Source organism: Morone saxatilis, unplaced genomic scaffold (assembly GCF_004916995.1).
Source record: "Morone saxatilis isolate NCDOM2014 unplaced genomic scaffold, NCSU_SB_2.0 Contig24, whole genome shotgun sequence".
NCBI lineage: Eukaryota > Metazoa > Chordata > Actinopteri > Moronidae > Morone > Morone saxatilis.
In genome coordinates this window covers 4,376,228-4,393,230 of record NW_023339807.1, presented here as the reverse complement: position 1 = coordinate 4,393,230, position 17,003 = coordinate 4,376,228, and the positions used below count along the sequence as shown (strand labels likewise).

Genomic DNA, 17,003 nt, shown 5'->3' with positions numbered 1-17,003 from the left:
GTGTGTGTGTATATGTGTGTAAGCAGTCCTCATCAACAATGACGTCATAGTATGTGTGAAATGTGTGTGTTTCAGACACATGGTCTGGGATACCGAAAACGGAGCGAAATCTGGTGACTTTAGCTGGACTGAGTGCTGGTACTGCTGGTAATTATACAACACACTGATGATATGACAAGTGGCTGTTAAACCTGTCTCACACCCCTAGATGGCGTAGTCTTTCCAAAGCCTCCCACGTGGATGGCAGGTTGAGTTATTTGTCCTTGTGTCATTGTAGAGCCCCAGCCTGTGTGGGACCTGCCCTCGCTCAGTCAGCCCAGAGTGGACGATGAGTGGTCCGGACTCAGTAAGGCCAGCCAGTACACTGCTGTTCTTCAGCTGCTCTATGTAACTTCTTAGTTATGAAACTCTTCTAACTGCGCCTTTGTGTTTCTCAGATGGTGGTTCAGTCGATCCCAGCTCTGACTGGAACGCCCCCTCTGAAGCCTGGGGCAACTATGAAGAACCCACTCCCGAGCCCCCTCCCGCTGAGGACCGGCCCCTACTGGAGCCTGCAAAGATCAATCTGCTGATTGCAGCGGTTGTAAGTATGAACAAAACGAAGTATTGACAGAGTTACCTGGAAGTTTTAAAAATAAGAACCCAGCAATTGATGACTCCTCTGGGTGCAGGTCTTGAGCAGCTGTCCTGGTTCTTTAACTGTGTCGGGTTAGACCACTTCTCAGGACTGAGTGGATGTATACAGATTATGCTTTAACCCTTCATGGCAGACAGTTTGGCTTGTCATAGCATGAGGTACACTGGTGTGATTCATATAAGTGATATGGATAACACTATAGAATTGTTACAATGATTAACTTAAATTTAAGTAAAGTTGCAGGCATTGCTGTTTGTCAATGCTGTTCTTTGGTACAACCACCAGGTGGCACCAGAGTAAGACTAATCCTGCATTGGGTTACAGTGCTCCACCGATTTAACATAGCACTTCTGATGGATTCAGTTAAAATCCAAATCGATGCAGACACGTGTATAAAGACACTGTTTGCTGCTTTATTTTTATAACTGAGTTAACTTGCTTTATCCGTGTGTGCTTCTCAGGATGATGATGAGGACGAGAAAGACAAGGGAGAGTCTGCTGCCGATGGAGCAGCGAAAACTAAAAAGAAGAAAAAGAAGAAGAAGAAGGCTGCTGAGGAGGCAGCTGGCCAGGTAACTGCTAGTGAGAATCCTCACACAGACTGCAGAGAGATTTGTTTTGCAGATTTTGGAATCTAAAAATCCAGATAGCCTGAATATAGTGCGACCAATCACACACGTGCAAGGTCCTGTGGCTTTGCACTTAAATACATATATTACACAATGTAATAATATAATATGTTATTTATAATAGTAATATAAATAAATAAAATAAAATGGTAATTCTGAAGTTTTCTTTGAACTGAAACTTGGCTTGTGTTCTGTTGTCCTGTGAAGGGCGAGGAGCCAGAGAAGGAGGCGGCACCTGCGGCCTCAGTGAAGAAGCAGCCACCTGTTCAGGAGAATACTGCTGCCGTCCAGCCTGCCAAAGCGGCTGCTGTGGAGGTCAGTGGCACTAATATCTCACACACAGGCTTTAATCTGCCTGAACCCTCGCCGGGGTGATCACGACTAATGGTGTTTCCCGTTTCCTGTAGGCAAGAGTGGAGCAACCAGTGAAGGACAACATATCCCAGAAACCCCCTGTCACACAAGTGCCACAGAAGCCAACTGATGGTGAGCCCACTGCCAAGCAGAACAACCTTTCTGCTCCAACACAACAAAGTAAGCACATTAGCCATTAGCCATACAGAAGGTAACGTAATGCTAACCGCTGCCGTAGGGGAAATATCTCATCATGATGGATGTGACAGATGTTTTCTAATATCTGGAGACCAGGCCATCTCTGCAACACTACAGTACTTTGGTTGTGATTTGGATATTGCACATGGCCAAGTTGTGACTTCCATAATATTTCAATAAATTGTGTGTTTTTCCACATCAACCATCTTTTACAATGGCCAACTACTGCTTGTGTGTTGATAGTCCACTTACTAGTATAGCACTGGAACAGCTTTCTGTCTTGCTCTTAGTAACAGTGTCACACTGTGTCAGATTACAGAGAGACAGCATTACATGTCCTGGATATTTTTATAGCCTCATGTCCACCCCCTCAAGTTCTTCCTCGGATAAAGAGCCTCGATCAGATGTTTGGATTGACGGGGAATATCTGGGTTTATGTGGATTTAGTAGTAACTTTTAGAAAATGCTGATTTCTCATAGGCCATCCAGCTGAAAACTGTTGCTCCCATATATAGCTCAACAATTGCATTTACTAAGTGTAAGTGTGTAAGTTCACTTACTGCTTCTCTTGCTTACAAAGTTGTGTAAACTTCAAGAATCAGAGTTACTGTTGCTCATTGTTGCTTATTGAAGCTGAACCGGAGACGGATTGATTAAAATTTCATGCACATTTGTTGTCCCTGCATCATCATCATCATTTTTGTTTTTATTTTATTTTTTATGCGTTTCCACAGAAAAACCTGAAGAGAGCCAGGCTCCCAAGCCGGCAAAGAAGAAGAAGGCGAGGAGAGAGACATGAGACGGAGTCCACTCTGCACACTTCTGTATGCAAAAGACTTCATATCCTGTTTATGCAACACCTTTTGTGTCAAGAACTTTGAACTAAGGTCTCATGATGGACTTAAACCTTAAAACCTGTCTGGAAATTGAAACAACTTTTATATACGTCGAGTGTCAGCCGATGGATCGTTGAAAACTGAACCTAGATGCAGTGCAATCTAATGTAATGCGGTGTTAATGATTTTTAAGTATGAATTTGATACTCTTGATTCTGTCTTCTAATTCCACTGAATCAAATAACTGATTGAAAGAGCTGTATTGTAGTAATTAGACATGTAGAAAATACTGATCATGTTTAGAAATTTGATGTTGTGGTGGCTAACGACTGGAGTTTACTGTGTAGAGAATGGAAACGGTCAACATGCATCAGGTCACACAACACTGGGCCAAGACGAGGAACTGGCCTTTGCTTTTGTAGTCTTTTATTTTGCTCTTACATTTGTGAGCCGTGATGGAACAGAGAGCGTTGTTGGGCGTGAAGAGCGGAGAGATCAAATGTTTTATTTCACGTCAACGGTTTTGGCTCTGCAGGGTGTCAAACATTTGTGAATTAAATGAGACATGAGCATCGTCGGGTGCACAAAAGGGAATCATGTCTGCTCTGTATCTTAGCAATCTTATCTGTGACTACAGCATTCGAATTGACTCAGTCCATCTGGTTTGTCCCTTGTCTGATGTTGTACTGCGGTGTTTCGAGACAACTGTTTCCTTGCTGTTTTCTATCTGTGACTGCTTCGTGGCGGTGTGGGAGCCTCTGATGGTAGATGTACCATTACAGTCTCACCAACATCGTCATGATTTTCCACCTGTGGTTGATTTGAAAGTCTTCAGAACCTTTTGTAAAACCTGTTTCTAATAAAAGAAAAGCTCAAGCCATATGTAAAAAGACTAAATAAAGGCCAGTTTTTCTATATTTGGGCTTCTTTTATGCATCTTATTTGTATGTTACTGTGTAATGATTAATGAAATAGCATGACCATTTTGCCTTAAATAATAACATTAGTTAGTGTGCAAGAACCAAACTGCAGGAGCTGCTATGGTTTGATTAAGGATAAAATACATACAACACAGAGTTATAAATGAAGCATTGTGGTGCTACAGAGATACACTGGCCTACAAATATATATATGTATATTTCATACAGACCCCAGCAAAGGTCACATCTTTGATTTCTTTATTTTGTCAAAAAAAATGTGAAAAAATTACCACTCACTAAAATTGTATTTCTTTTTGCATATTGTTCAGGCCTAATGACAATGAATATGATTATCTGTGCTGCCAGTCAAAGAACTGTAATAGGCAAAATACTTTCATGAGCTGTAAGGATGAAGCCCCAGGCCTGCAGGCTAACCTTCAGAAAATAAATACTGTATAGGAAATCAGAAAAGATAATGGAGTACTTGACATTGGGGACATTCAAAATACCAAAGTAGTTAACATTTTCTTCAGAGGGAGTAAACAATTCCACGGTGCTGTTCAAAGAGACGACCTGTGCTCTACAAGTAATTTCGAGATGCAAAGTATTTAAGCTTCTATAACTTTCTGGAAATGACGCATTACATCATCGGATTTAATCCTATCTCGTCTGTCACACGCACTGTTCATCATCAACAGGACTAGTTAATGCGCCCTCGGCCAGCTGACAAGTTGCCCAGAATAAGACCGGAAGCTGAAGGACTTTGTCCTAAAATAACAGCACTGTTACTAGGCAGAAGGTTGGAACAGTAATATTCCTGGAAACTGGGGCACTGATATGGTTTAATGAAAGTGCCCCGTAACTGCCAGTAACAGACATCTTTACATATATTAAAATGATTTTACCTGGTATATCATGTGACAGCTGTATCGATTAGTTGATTAGTTGTTAAGTAGCTAACAAGAAATTAATCTGCAACTATTTTGTGAGGATTGTTTTTTTAAATGTAATATAATTTATTATTATTAATTTTATGGGCCATTGAGTTTGATACTGAAAAATTCTGATGCGTAATTTTCAACTGTCTGTTGACATTTTGTGGACTAAAACAATCGATTTAGGAAATAATTGACAGATGTATCAATATTGGTGATAAGGGACAAATATTTGTCAATATCTTACTTTAAGAGACTCATAATGGTATATTTACCAATTAATAAATTGCATTGCATAATAATATAATATTAATAATAATAATAATAATAGAGGGTGATTTTGCCTTAAATATTTCCCTTAAAAAGTTAATTCTCAATCATTCTCGTTGTTTTATTTTGAAACCGGAAGTCACATTGCACGCTAATGCTAGCTTGACGCCAGCCGCTCCGTTCCGTTAGGCTGCTCCCGGTGATAAGTAACGGACAGGTCAGAGGCAGTCGTCATTCGTTACCGAGGAGGACCGACGTTCAGCGGACTTTGACGGGAGGACAGCGGGGTCTCCCTCTCTCATAAAACACCGACACCGTGTGTAAATGCTCGCAGACAAGATGATGATCTCTCCGTGGGACCGCTGGTACTCCACCAGCTGCTGTCTGTGCTGCCATGTCCGCACAGGAACCGTCATCCTGGGGGTCTGGTACATGGTGAGCACCGTCTATCGTCTGTCACTCACTGCACCCATGTAGACATCCAGAAACCGTGTTCAGTTCATTGTATCATCATGCTGGGTGTTATTATTATTACTATTATTATTATTATTATGTTTAATTCTTCTATACCCAGAAAGAGGTTGAATTCTTCTCCTCTGTAAATATCATTTCCCAGCCCACTCTAAAGTATATCATTCTGTGGTACTGTAAGTTACTGGGGTACACTTGTAGAGGCCTATAAAGGAGGGTTCTGTAGTTTAAGGTGGGTTTATCCTCCTCTACCTCATTGGTGTTATACTTCAGGTTGCGAATCTTTCACATAAGAAATAACTCACAGTGTGTTTGTTTTAAAGAATTTTAAATCAAAACGTGAACATGTATGTACAGTACCTTTGATTTTGTGCTTTTAAGTGCAGTATCTCCTCTTGAATGCATCACTCTGTTAAACTGAATGTGCAGGAGAGGCTTAACTAAACCAAACACCACATGTGGAAAAATCCTCTGTCTGCTCCCTATGAATAAATTAGTGCTAGGCCTCTTCAGGTAGCAGGTTTTGTGTCAGGTTGCCTATTGACTGCAGAGAATTTTCCATTACGTTCACCTGATCAATGGGGATGTATGAGTCATCTGCATAATGAGCTGCGAACACCGAAACAAAGGCTCATGTATGTGCCTGTACTTACAGCTCATACTGTAGATAGTCATTTACCATAGCTGCACTATTTCTAGTATGAACATTATGTCAGAATACCTTCAGCATCTGCCTCTTTTCATTCTAACTGTTCCACTGTCTCATGCCCGTATTGCCCCCCGCCTGTCTGTCCATATTGTTGCCTTTATCTACCCATATGTCCTCTTTCTCTTAAGCTCATCAATGCCGTGGTGTTACTCATCCTGCTCACAGCGCTCAGTGATCCTGAGCAGTACCACCTGACCAGCGCTGAGTTGGCTAATGACCTGGATGTCATGGATGACGCCAGTAAGTAGCCCAGTAGGCCGTCACTTTACAGTAAACATCCCATAGTTAGTCTGGTAATACCGCCATCAGCTGACTTGTTATTTCTATATTCCAATACCTTAACAGTTGATGTTACATATAATTACATTTACTCAAACTCCATTGCACTGTGCAGTGTTTCTGCTCTACCTGAGACTGAATCCTACAACTCACTGTGACAGATGACTTAATCTCTGCTTGCATGGTGATAGGCTCAACATGGCTGTCATCTGACTAACAGAATGATTTATTGTGTTATTAGAGGGACCTCACACGTAGGTCTAGACGACGGTCAGCACTCCTTTCTAAATCAAACGCCCAAAGCCGCAGACATGCAAGCCTAATGTCCATCTGTGCTGGGCGTTTGAAAAGCCTTCTTAACAGGCCAGGTGTACACTGGAACAGTCTGACTGGAGGTGGGCCACAGCACATGCTGCTGGTAGCCTCTGATTGGGAATGACTGTATTGTCCCAGTTCCAAAAGGATTAGGGTGTCCCATGATCCATTACTGCAGGCTGGGCCAGCCGCTGCCACCCCTGCATTAGGAACTGAAAAATGACCTGTGCTCGTAGGAACGGGAACTCTGCAATGTTGCTCCGTTAGTTTGGCAGCGCTGAATATTCAGATTTGACAAACAACAACAAGCTGTAGTGACAGCTGCGGTGTGGTTTTAGAATTTCTAAACTTCTGCCACTCCGTATGGGTTGGAAATATGCCGCTAATTCTGCTGCTGAATAATAAATCTGATAATCAACTAAGAGGGACTTTTCAGCCAGATGACTCAGCATATTTGATGTTGTGCTTTTGTTGACAGAGTCATTATTTTTGGTGCATTGGTTCAAAAATATGATTTAATACAGCCTCAAAAGCTTGTACCGAAGACATTAACTCTTCAAAACAGGACCTTTAGCCACGAGATAGACCAGAATAAGCCCAACAGGCAATGAACAGTGCTCTATGCTGCTATTTTTCATATTACTCTGTTATTGTGTTGTTGACGATAAACACTAAAGGGACAACATGTTGGATTTCTTGCACCATGTCATACTAATTTACCTGTTTTAAAAACACAGTTGGACACTTACATTCATTCATATAAATATATGAAGTTTTAGAAATATGTTTATTGAGTACAAAACTGGAGTCAGGCGGTGATTAGCTTAGCTAGCATAGAGACTGGAAGCAGTGGCTAACAGCTAGCATTTCACACTTCTAAAGCTAACTAGTGGCCTCTGTTTTGTAGGATAGAGTTACAGCACTTATAGAAACAAATCCATGTCTTTACATTTCTTTTTGTGTCAAACTATGAATTTAGATTAGTGAGCTTTAGAGGTGTTAGTAGGCAGATTATGTAATCTCTGCACAGAGCCAAGCTAGCTATTATCTCTAGCTTCCAGTCTTTATACTAAGCTAGGCTAAGCTCGCAGCTGTTTTCATTGAAATAGCTCTGCTAACCCGCTGTGCGCTACCTATCCAGCGCCAAATGACACAGACAAAGTTAGCGTCTAGCTGGTGAACATAGTGGAGCATTTAGCAGCCATAGAGCCAGATATTTCTGTAAAACGTTGGGAACCAAACAGAGCTAAAAGAAGAGTGAATCTTGTTTAAAACAATCTCAGCTTTTCTTAATTGACTTTTGATGCTTAGTACTGTTTCTTCTATTGATGACATTTTCATTTCTTTGAGTATGTGGTGTAGATTTTTTTCAAAGGTCTGGTTCTGTGTACCCGTCTGACATTCAGCTAAATTAGGCTCTCTGCCTCTCTAAAAGTCCTTTTATGAGCAAATGAGATTCATCCAGTGACTCAGAGCTACAAAATGTTCATTGCCAGTTTATAATAGATGTACATGGCATTTTAATGGGTCACAGGACAGAGAAATGTTGAATTGAATTCACATTTTTTTCTCCAGTTGTGCCTGTATGTACTGTATTTGGTTTTTCCGCTGCGCTGTCCTTATGTAACAGAGTGATTTGTTCTGTTATGTTGAGTTGATATGAGGTCAGGCTGACATGGAGTGAATGACAGAGTAATTCCTTGTCTGACAGATGCAGCTTGTCGTTTATTTTCAGTACAGAACTTGTTTCCCCCAGATCCGCTGAGCATGATGTTGTAAACATTTTCAGAAAATGTATTTGGAATTGACCAAAGTGACTTTAAACTGACGATGGACTCTTCCTCTCTCTGCTTTAGACATGTGCATTGCCTCAGCGATCTCTCTGCTGATGATACTCATATGCGGGATGGCAACATATGGTGCATACAAGGTAAACAAATTATTCATTAAATTTTTTATGCTGTCAACAAAACAAATCCAAACACCATACCTCATGTTTTTTTACCTTCAACATACCGTCATCTCTCTGCGACCCAGTTCCAGCTCTGATTTATCTCCACAGTGTTGGAGAAAGAGCTCAGCTTGATTCTCTGCTCTCAGATAAGTATATCCTAAATACCTAAAATACATATCTCTGTTTCAGCTGCGTGCTGCCTGGATCATCCCATTTTTCTGCTACCAAATATTTGACTTTGCTCTCAACACCCTGGTCGCTGTCAGCATTGTGGTTTACCCAAACACGATACAGGATTACCTGCAGCAGCTGGTAAGAAAAGTGTTTTCCTCCTAAAAGTGAAATCAGTGATATTTAACAACAGTATATTCACTTCTTTGTGATTCACAAAGGTTCTTGTAATCATTTGACTTGTCATTTATCCTCTCACATGTTGGTATTTACCTCAGATGAACTCTGCTAATTATGTTTTTCTGACTCCCGTGCAGCCTGATAACTTCCCCTACAAAGAGGAGATTGCTGCTCTCAGTAACATCTGCTTGGTCCTCATCGTGCTGCTCTTCATCGGCTGTATTCTCGGCTTCAAGGTAATGTTTTCTTACCCTAATTTACATATTTTCTCCATATGTTTCTCGGCAGAGGCCTGCCAGGGTTATATTTGCAGCACAACACATTTTCTTACTACAGAAAAGATGTATTATGCAACCTTGTGGCACAGGCTTGTGCTTTTTTTTATGTAATTTTCCATCCAGATGCGACTTTATGATGACTTAAGTAGAGTTGAAATAGATTTGCTTTCACCAACTCTGATGGATGTAGACCTCAAAAGTTATGATTATTTTTATGGGAGCCCCATGGGATGGCCTCTTATTATTATCTTGGGAGGTTTCAGCAAGAGGGATGCATCTGACAGCTGATGCTGTCTAATGGCTGTTTTCACAGCAGACTTTTTATAGGAGGAAGAGCACTAATGACAACATTAACGACGGCTCTATTCAAAGTGTGACAGTGAACCAGCATGCACAATACCAGGACTCTGACACTTAAGCAGCTAAATGGAATTCAGAGATCATTAATTTAACTGTTGTCTGTGCTTTTCCTGCTTTAACACGTCTGCTGTGTAATAGGCTAATAAAATAATGAGCGCTGATAGCAGAATGGATCTACTAACACTTAGCTTGGTTTGTTGCTAGTGGCTTTCCCACATAACTGGACATAGTATAGACATATTTAATATCATAGTGGCAAATTACTTGTCACAATAATGAAACAACTTTGGTGACTTTTCACTTCGACCACCACCTTGGTTTAAAGTTTTCTACAGACATTCATGGATCCCAGATAATCAGGTCAAAATTGGAATTTGTTCAAGACTTGGTTTATGACCAAATATCTTTAAATCTAATGCCATTCCCTTGAGCCTCGGGTGTAGAGTTTGTGAGCATGTTAGCATGCTGATGCCAGCATTTAGCTCAAAGCAATGCGTTTGTAATTTGTAATAACCAATATTAAGTCTGAGGTTATAGGACAGACTGCTACTTTTGATAGCAGCAGTTGATAACATGGTTTAAACTGCCATCCATAGAGGACATTTTAGATTGGAAATCCTGTGTAAAACCCTCAGAATCTGGAGATTCAACAGTTTGTGACTGATAGAATGATTGGTTTTGTGCAATCAGCATGATTATCACACTGTCAGTGCCATTTGCAGCAGACTGGGAGCTAAATTGAATGATCTCTGTAGCTACAAATGGATCTCTGCATGTTCCCGTGGGGGCTGTTAAAATAACCTAGCTGTCAGGGCATCAAAGTGGTTTCTTAATTGGCTTATTATAGAAGTTCGAGAGCTCAGTCTGGCTTTGGCTTGTGCTGGTGGATGGCTATAGCAGATGGTGTTGTGTTTGGCCGGGGAGTTCCAGTAGCAAGCTGCCTGCTGAGAGCCAGATGATTCCTGATGACGGAGAACAACAGGAACTTGTTTTTGCTTCTCTAAAGTGATGTGTAACTCTCAGATTGAGTCTGCAATCAGAGACTGAATTCAACAAGAGAGAATGGATTATTATCTGTATTTTATGTGAGTTTTCTTCAGTGTTAGAGAGAGTTTATTTGGGTAACATACTTTTATTACAGTCTGTCATGCACTATGAGACATAATGCACATGTTTCATGGTGCCATCTGTGTCTGTGTGCAGAAAATACATGACACTTACACCACAGCGTCTCTGGGGATGAGATAACCCAATTATATTTTGGAACACCTTGGCTCACACATTTGCATAATTATGAGGAAAATCTGTTCATACACTTTAACTATACTAAGATTGATGCTAGCAGCTCTGTGAGGCTGTACACAGTGGTGCTTTGAGCTCCCTGCTAGTATCAGTATGCTAAAATGTTGATATTTAGCAGTTATAATGTTAACCATGTTCTGCTTCTTATTTTAGCGTGTTAGCATGATAATTAGCTCAAGACAAACAGCTCAGGCTGATGGAGATGTCATTCATTTTTGGCGTATTTTGTCATAAACCAAAGTATTGGACAGATTAGATTTTTGACCTTATACAACTAATCCTAATAGGGACATGAACGTCTGTTCAAACTTAAATGGCAATCCATTAAATAGTTGAGATATTTGAGTTGTGAGCGGGACACACCATCGCTGCCGTCCAAAGCCATGCCAATAGTGTGGCTAACGACCATTTGTGTGTAGATAATGTGTGTCATGTGAAGATAAATGTGTTTACTTAGACCAAAATACTGTATTTCTGGCTTTGCTAAATAATAGATGATATTGACGTCATGCAGTTCAAGCCTCTAATCTGTTTTTGTCCTCTTTCTATCTGATATCAGGCCTACCTGATAGCCTGTGTGTGGAACTGCTACAGGTATGTGAACAGCCGGGGGACTTCTGAAATCCTGCTCTATGTCACGACCAATGACACCACGGTAAGTCACTTCTGATTATCTGTTTTGTACCGTAAGACCATGATGACTTCAGTATTAATCTGTCTCAGTAATTGGTTACCCTGTCTTTCTGTGGCGCTGGCCTGGGCTTTGTTTTTTGTGAAACAATATAAATTAAATTTAGGAAAAAAAATCTTTAATTTTCATCAGCAGATTAATACACTAATGAGTGTTTAGGGCAGCAGGACAGTGTATATGTAGGATTGAGTCAAAATAATGCCCACTTTCATGGCTCATTGGTGATTTTACATTTTGGACAATAATGGAGCTCTATGGCACAGAACAATAAGATATCAGGCTTCGGTTGAACAGGCAACACTTTTTATTAAGATAAAATATTGTTGGTTTTGGTCTCTTCATGTGATTTGTTGAAAATAAGAAAAAAGCTAAATATCACCAGACTTATCAGTTAAACAGAAGATGGAAAGCATTGACACTGTCTGTGCTCTGTTTAGCTGAGTTTTCTGGGAAGTTGCACTACAATTAAACAAAACCAGTAGAAAAAAACTAATTGTCTGCCAACATTTTTTTTCCTGTCAGACCACCTGTGTGAATGTTAATCACATTTTCCAATGAGCTGTTACAAACGTCTTTATGCAAAGCTCAAGAGTCGTCTGAGCATTTCAACACATTCCTCACGTGCAGTGTACAGCTGAACAAATACTTTTGTCAGCGTTAACTATAAGAGAAATATTTCCACAACAGATTAAAATGTTGGACTTCCAAACCAAATAATCTGAAATGAATCTGAAGTCAGCAGATATTAATGAAATGTTGAAGTGAAGAGGAGTACATAAGAAAACAATTTATCACTGTGCATGTGTGCAACATGTTGCCATATTCAGACTAACTAAACTATCCTTATGTCTATATTGCTATCCAGAGATCCAACATTAAACCATATCTGATCTTGATTTGCAGCTTTCTTCTTCTTCCAATAACAACCCCTGTGGAAAAATGATTTCCTTATGCAATCCAGACCGCAAGTCACGTTTTCACCGTCTGCGTAGGTTTCCTCTGCTCAACAACTGTAAAGTCATCATGTTGGCGGAGGAAGGAAGTATAAAGTTGGGCAGTTGTAGCAGGTAGTTTTACGCAGGCTAGCGTGGATGAATGAACAGACTTGGACAGAAAGTTGATGCTCCGTGCTGGCAAAGCCATTATGAAGCGGCCGAGGAACAGTAGTAGTACAGTAAGGGAGCTCTGTCTGAGTGGGACTCCTGTCGGTGTCCTGTTGCCCGGGTCTGGCACTCTGACCACTGCAACCATGCTGCCCACACACTTACTATAACTGCTTATACTTTGACAGAAGGGAGAAGAAAAATGAGGCTGTAGCAACCCTAATGACCTGTTTTGATTATTGCAAAATGCAGAACAGTGAAGTTGTGAGAAAATTTATTTTTTCAGCGTGAACACATAAGGGGCTGTGGCTCCACTGACTGCTATTTAACCCCGCAATATGTTGGGTTTCACAGGTATTTTGAGAAACCATACTCTTCAGTCTGCAGCTTAAAAGACTCCTCTGAGTGTAACAATCCACACAATTTGAAACAATTCACCACATTCGACAGCTTTATACACTGCGTGGCTTTATGTGATGTTTTGGGGGTTTTAAGAAACAGAAACGTTCACAGGCTCCTGATGGGTAAAACACCTGAGCTATAAAGAGAGAAACAGGATGCCGCTCTCCAGCTCGCTGACATCATTGGCGAAAAGTGCCAGAAAAACAGCAGCCTGCCCCTTTATTTCCTAACATTAGCCTCACCTCTGCAGGTATGCTTTCTCAATTAGAGCCAGACTTATTCAATTAGAGCTCCCCACGGACCGCAGGCAGGTTTGTGGCTTTTGGTTAGCAGCTTGCGTGGCTATATATCAGTTATACAGTGGTTAGGTCAAAGGTCCACTACTGCGTTCCATATGAGCTGAATTCCTGGACATACACAAAAGTCACTCACACCCACACAGTCAGGTGTATTATATGGCAAAGAGCAACAATATAACCTCAGGTTTGTTGCACAGAACCATCTGGGAAGTCATCATTGGAAACTGTTTGGAAAAGAGCCTTACCAAAGCCAGTCGAGACGAAACATCTTTTCTATTGAGAAAAGCCCTCAGTGCCGTTCTGTGCTCTTCTTTCAATGAAGAAATACTCACTAGTTCTGATATAACGTATGCCAGCAGCATTGACGCTAACCTCTTTAGCAGCCGCCATTGTAGTTTAAGTTTCTTCTCACTGCGTCACATCGTCAATTGGCCAGCTGCTCTGATGATCCTGGCTTTCAAAAGTCAATTTCTAGCCAGTATTGGAACATAAAGTTCTTTGTTCTCACATTATCAGCTTTACAACATCAGTAGTAGAAGTAAGGGAAGAACAAAAGCCAAGAAAAGCAAATGGTAAAGAGGTGTAGTTATTACAATATTTTGAATGGCTGTATATCCACTAGACATTTCTGTTTGGATCTTTGCCCTTAAAAGCCAGTTCTGAGAACGTGTGTGTTGTTTTTGTCAATTACAGGCCACTACAGTTCAAGACATTGATCCGTGTAGGAGGATCTAGTCACTAATAGAGGCTATTGATTCCTTAATGCCCATGTCATTCTTAAAAGATCAGCATGGTTCACCTTTACAGAGGAAAGAGCGAGTCTGCCTGTGTGGACTGAAACCCTCAATGGCTCATTGTTTAAAATATGGGAGACACAGGTCAGACACATGGTGTTGTTGTATATGGAGTCAACTGAACCATTGAGAGAGACTACGAGTCTGTTAGCCACGGTGTCAACAGCTAAACCAGAAAGGCTGTTGAGTCACATTTAAGATGTCCTGTCTCCACACAGCCTTAGCTCTGCTTCATGGTTGCTGTCGATTACCTGAGTCAGAGACGAGCAGAGAGGAAGATTAGATTCACACATTAGACTGAGGGCTTTCTTGCGAAAGACGTGCGAACAGGTTTATTCTGGCAAACCTGAGATAAGTAGCTGAATTACATTTTTCACAGATAGATTTCTGCTTTTGGGAGTGTGAACCTACAGGGAAACATCAGAGATCTTTCAAAAAGAGGCTGTCAGTTCCTCATTTTCTTTCCTCACGGTGGGACTTCTACATCTGTCATCTATCAAGTAACAGTACTCCCAGCACTGAGCAGAGTTTTTCCTACAGAATCGGACTATTCTGTGATGCAGATGGACAGTCTATGTACGGCTTTAAAACTAAAATTGGATGCCGCCATCTGCTTTGTTTTTTTCACATGGCATAGTGTCCTATATCTTATTCATCACCCACATTATTCAAGATGGACTGCATTTGCTTTTTGAAACGTACCTATTTTAGAGAAAAATTATGTACGTACCTGCTCCTAATTTTTATGCGTGTAACATTCATACTGGTTTAAGTAAACATTTTAATAGTACTTTTCATCTTTGCTGAGCAAGAGTTTTGTGCAAAAAGAATTAAAGGCCTGTCCCAAAATAAAGGCATGTTAAGTTTCAGTATTGAAGCAAATAAAAATTGAAGTTTTATGGTAGTCTGTTGTTTTAATCTCATAATGCTTCCTGTCACCAGTTTGATTCTCTGTGTTTGAAATGTGCCATAAAGTTGGCTTGCCGTACATACTTCAGTTAAACATGTTACATAATCATATTTGGTTGAAATCCGATAGTTTAGCCTATTTATTAGGAAATCAAAATGGTCTCTGTGCCATTAAAACATTTCACTTAATACATAATAATGTTTTTATTCTTTAATTCTCCTGTTTGGGTTTGCACCACAGTGGTATAATATTATGCAACTTTAACACAAACAGGCTCAGACACTGACAGATTTATCATAATTCTGCACTAGATTGACTCCATTGATTTAGAATTACAACAACTCATACTAACCACAGTCTGTTTTTCCTCTTTATGTCCAGGTGCTGCTGCCTCCGTATGACGACAGTGTTAGCGTCCCTCCCAAGCAAGCCCCTCCACCTTACACCACAGCATGAAAACATTCCCAGCATCCTGCTGACTGAACCCTGCTGTTAATGAAATTTATGCACCACACTGCCTCTCCAGTGTACAGTATATTCATGGGTATATTGTTGCTACACACACATTACAGTACAGCCATGCATGCACTGACACATACAAAATCATCTCACACACACATATGCACACGCACGAACCTCTACCACCACCGTGACCTCTCATCCTTTCCTGTTATTTATTTATATTGTTGATACTGTAACTCTTCCATGTATTTATTCTGTTTCTGTCAGTATAATTCCAGAAATGATGTGCATTTTTATGCATTTGAACCTGGTTGTAATAAGAAAGTTTAATAGATAGATTCTATATATTTTTATTAATTCTACTTAAGGCTGTGTATGTACATGTAACAGTATTTTATGTGTCCTACCTTTGATAGACATATTTAACTCATGCACAAATGCATGACTTATGATCTTATTGCCCGCAGTAATGAGTGAAGAGTCGTCACGTGTTTCCTGTCTGTCTTGTCTCTGCTCGTGATCAGGGTTGGATTGCCTTTATTCATGACTTTCTCTCTGACGGGGTGTCCTTTATAGATCCATGTGTGAAGTGTCACCTTGAATGGAAGTTTTTCCCAAAGAAACGCGTCTGCCTGTATTCTGACATGATCAAAGAGCAACCTAGTGTACATTGAACATATCACCTTCTTCAACTGCAGACAGGATTGTCTTGTGTTATAAAAAGCAGGAGTGTTGAGTTGAGCTTCATAACTTTTAAATGTAATAGTGCGTTTCTACTGTTTGACGAGCCGATGTCTCGGGTTGCTATTTATCTATTTTGACAGCACAGAAGTAGCACTGATCTGGAATCAGTTTGCTCTTTGAAGTCTTGAATGAATGAATGAGTTGCTCGAGGTCTCTACGTTCAGGAGCTCAGTAAATATGGACCCTGGTTGTGTTTTTGCAATTAGGCCAATGAGAGCTTCTGGTCCGTATAAACACACAAGTCTGTTCCACCAGATGCAGTTATTGGCAAGCTGCTCACTGGACACAAAATGTCCTGCAAGGACAAAAAAGTCAAACCCGAGGACTGCTGCTGTATGAAAAAAAAATGTGACATTTATTTGTCTATTAAAATCTAATTTCACTGACAGATGTTTGTGTTTTATTTTTAAGTATACACTTGTGCTCAAAACTCAAAAGTTATTCTGTGATATCAACAGTTGATTTAAAAGGAAGATGTTTCTGATTGTTTGTGCTGTTGCTCAGCCCAAAGGACAGATGTGCCCCTGGAAACTATTAGTACGAGGTGACTGTGTATAAACGTGCTCATTGTGTGGCAGGCAGGTACCCCCAGAGTGGTTGGAACTATGATGAGTCTACTTACCAGGTCTTTCCATAAACTGCTGCTCAAAAAGGGATGTGGAGAGTTTATCTAAGCATCACTTGTAAAATTACAATACACCTCTTTCATAGTGGCTGTGACCTATTAGACTGCAGGGCAATATACAGGAACAGTGTTTTCTCTTGGAGAAAAGACTTTAAACATGTTAAACCTCTGACAC

General features: G+C 40.5%; 2 protein-coding genes across 3 annotated transcripts in view; both read left to right on the top strand.

Moving 5' to 3' along the window:
* Nucleotides 1-3,572, top strand: part of LOC118336003 (protein LYRIC-like) — an 8,956-nt gene extending 5,384 nt beyond the window's left edge. The window contains exons 7-13 of one of the 2 annotated variants that reach the window (XM_035672535.1): nucleotides 76-147; nucleotides 278-346; nucleotides 438-583; nucleotides 1,099-1,209; nucleotides 1,474-1,581; nucleotides 1,674-1,752; nucleotides 2,553-3,572. In XM_035672535.1, the coding sequence (XP_035528428.1) occupies nucleotides 76-147; nucleotides 278-346; nucleotides 438-583; nucleotides 1,099-1,209; nucleotides 1,474-1,581; nucleotides 1,674-1,752; nucleotides 2,553-2,617 (650 nt within the window). In that variant the 3' untranslated portion in view covers nucleotides 2,618-3,572. Of the gene's footprint in view, nucleotides 1-75; nucleotides 148-277; nucleotides 347-437; nucleotides 584-1,098; nucleotides 1,210-1,473; nucleotides 1,582-1,673; nucleotides 1,801-2,552 lie in introns of both variants that reach the window. The other variant, XM_035672534.1, reaches the window with a different exon arrangement.
* A 1,374-nt stretch (nucleotides 3,573-4,946) lies between these two features.
* LOC118335908 (lysosomal-associated transmembrane protein 4B-like) lies at nucleotides 4,947-16,591 on the top strand. Its single transcript, XM_035672407.1, has 7 exons — nucleotides 4,947-5,214; nucleotides 6,088-6,199; nucleotides 8,410-8,483; nucleotides 8,697-8,819; nucleotides 8,996-9,094; nucleotides 11,358-11,453; nucleotides 15,379-16,591. The coding sequence occupies exons 1-7, from the start codon at nucleotides 5,104-5,106 to the stop codon at nucleotides 15,451-15,453; spliced, it is 690 nt and encodes a 229-aa protein (XP_035528300.1). The 5' UTR covers nucleotides 4,947-5,103; the 3' UTR covers nucleotides 15,454-16,591.
* Nucleotides 16,592-17,003: the final 412 nt, after the last annotated feature.

Coding starts and splice junctions, on each gene's coding strand:
- LOC118335908 (XM_035672407.1), top strand. CDS start 5,104: ATGCTCGCAGACAAGATGATGATCTCTCCGTGGGACCGCTGGTACTCC. Junction 8,484..8,696: donor CAACATATGGTGCATACAAG/GTAAACAAATTA, acceptor TCTCTGTTTCAG/CTGCGTGCTGCCTGGATCAT. Junction 11,454..15,378: donor TCACGACCAATGACACCACG/GTAAGTCACTTC, acceptor CTTTATGTCCAG/GTGCTGCTGCCTCCGTATGA.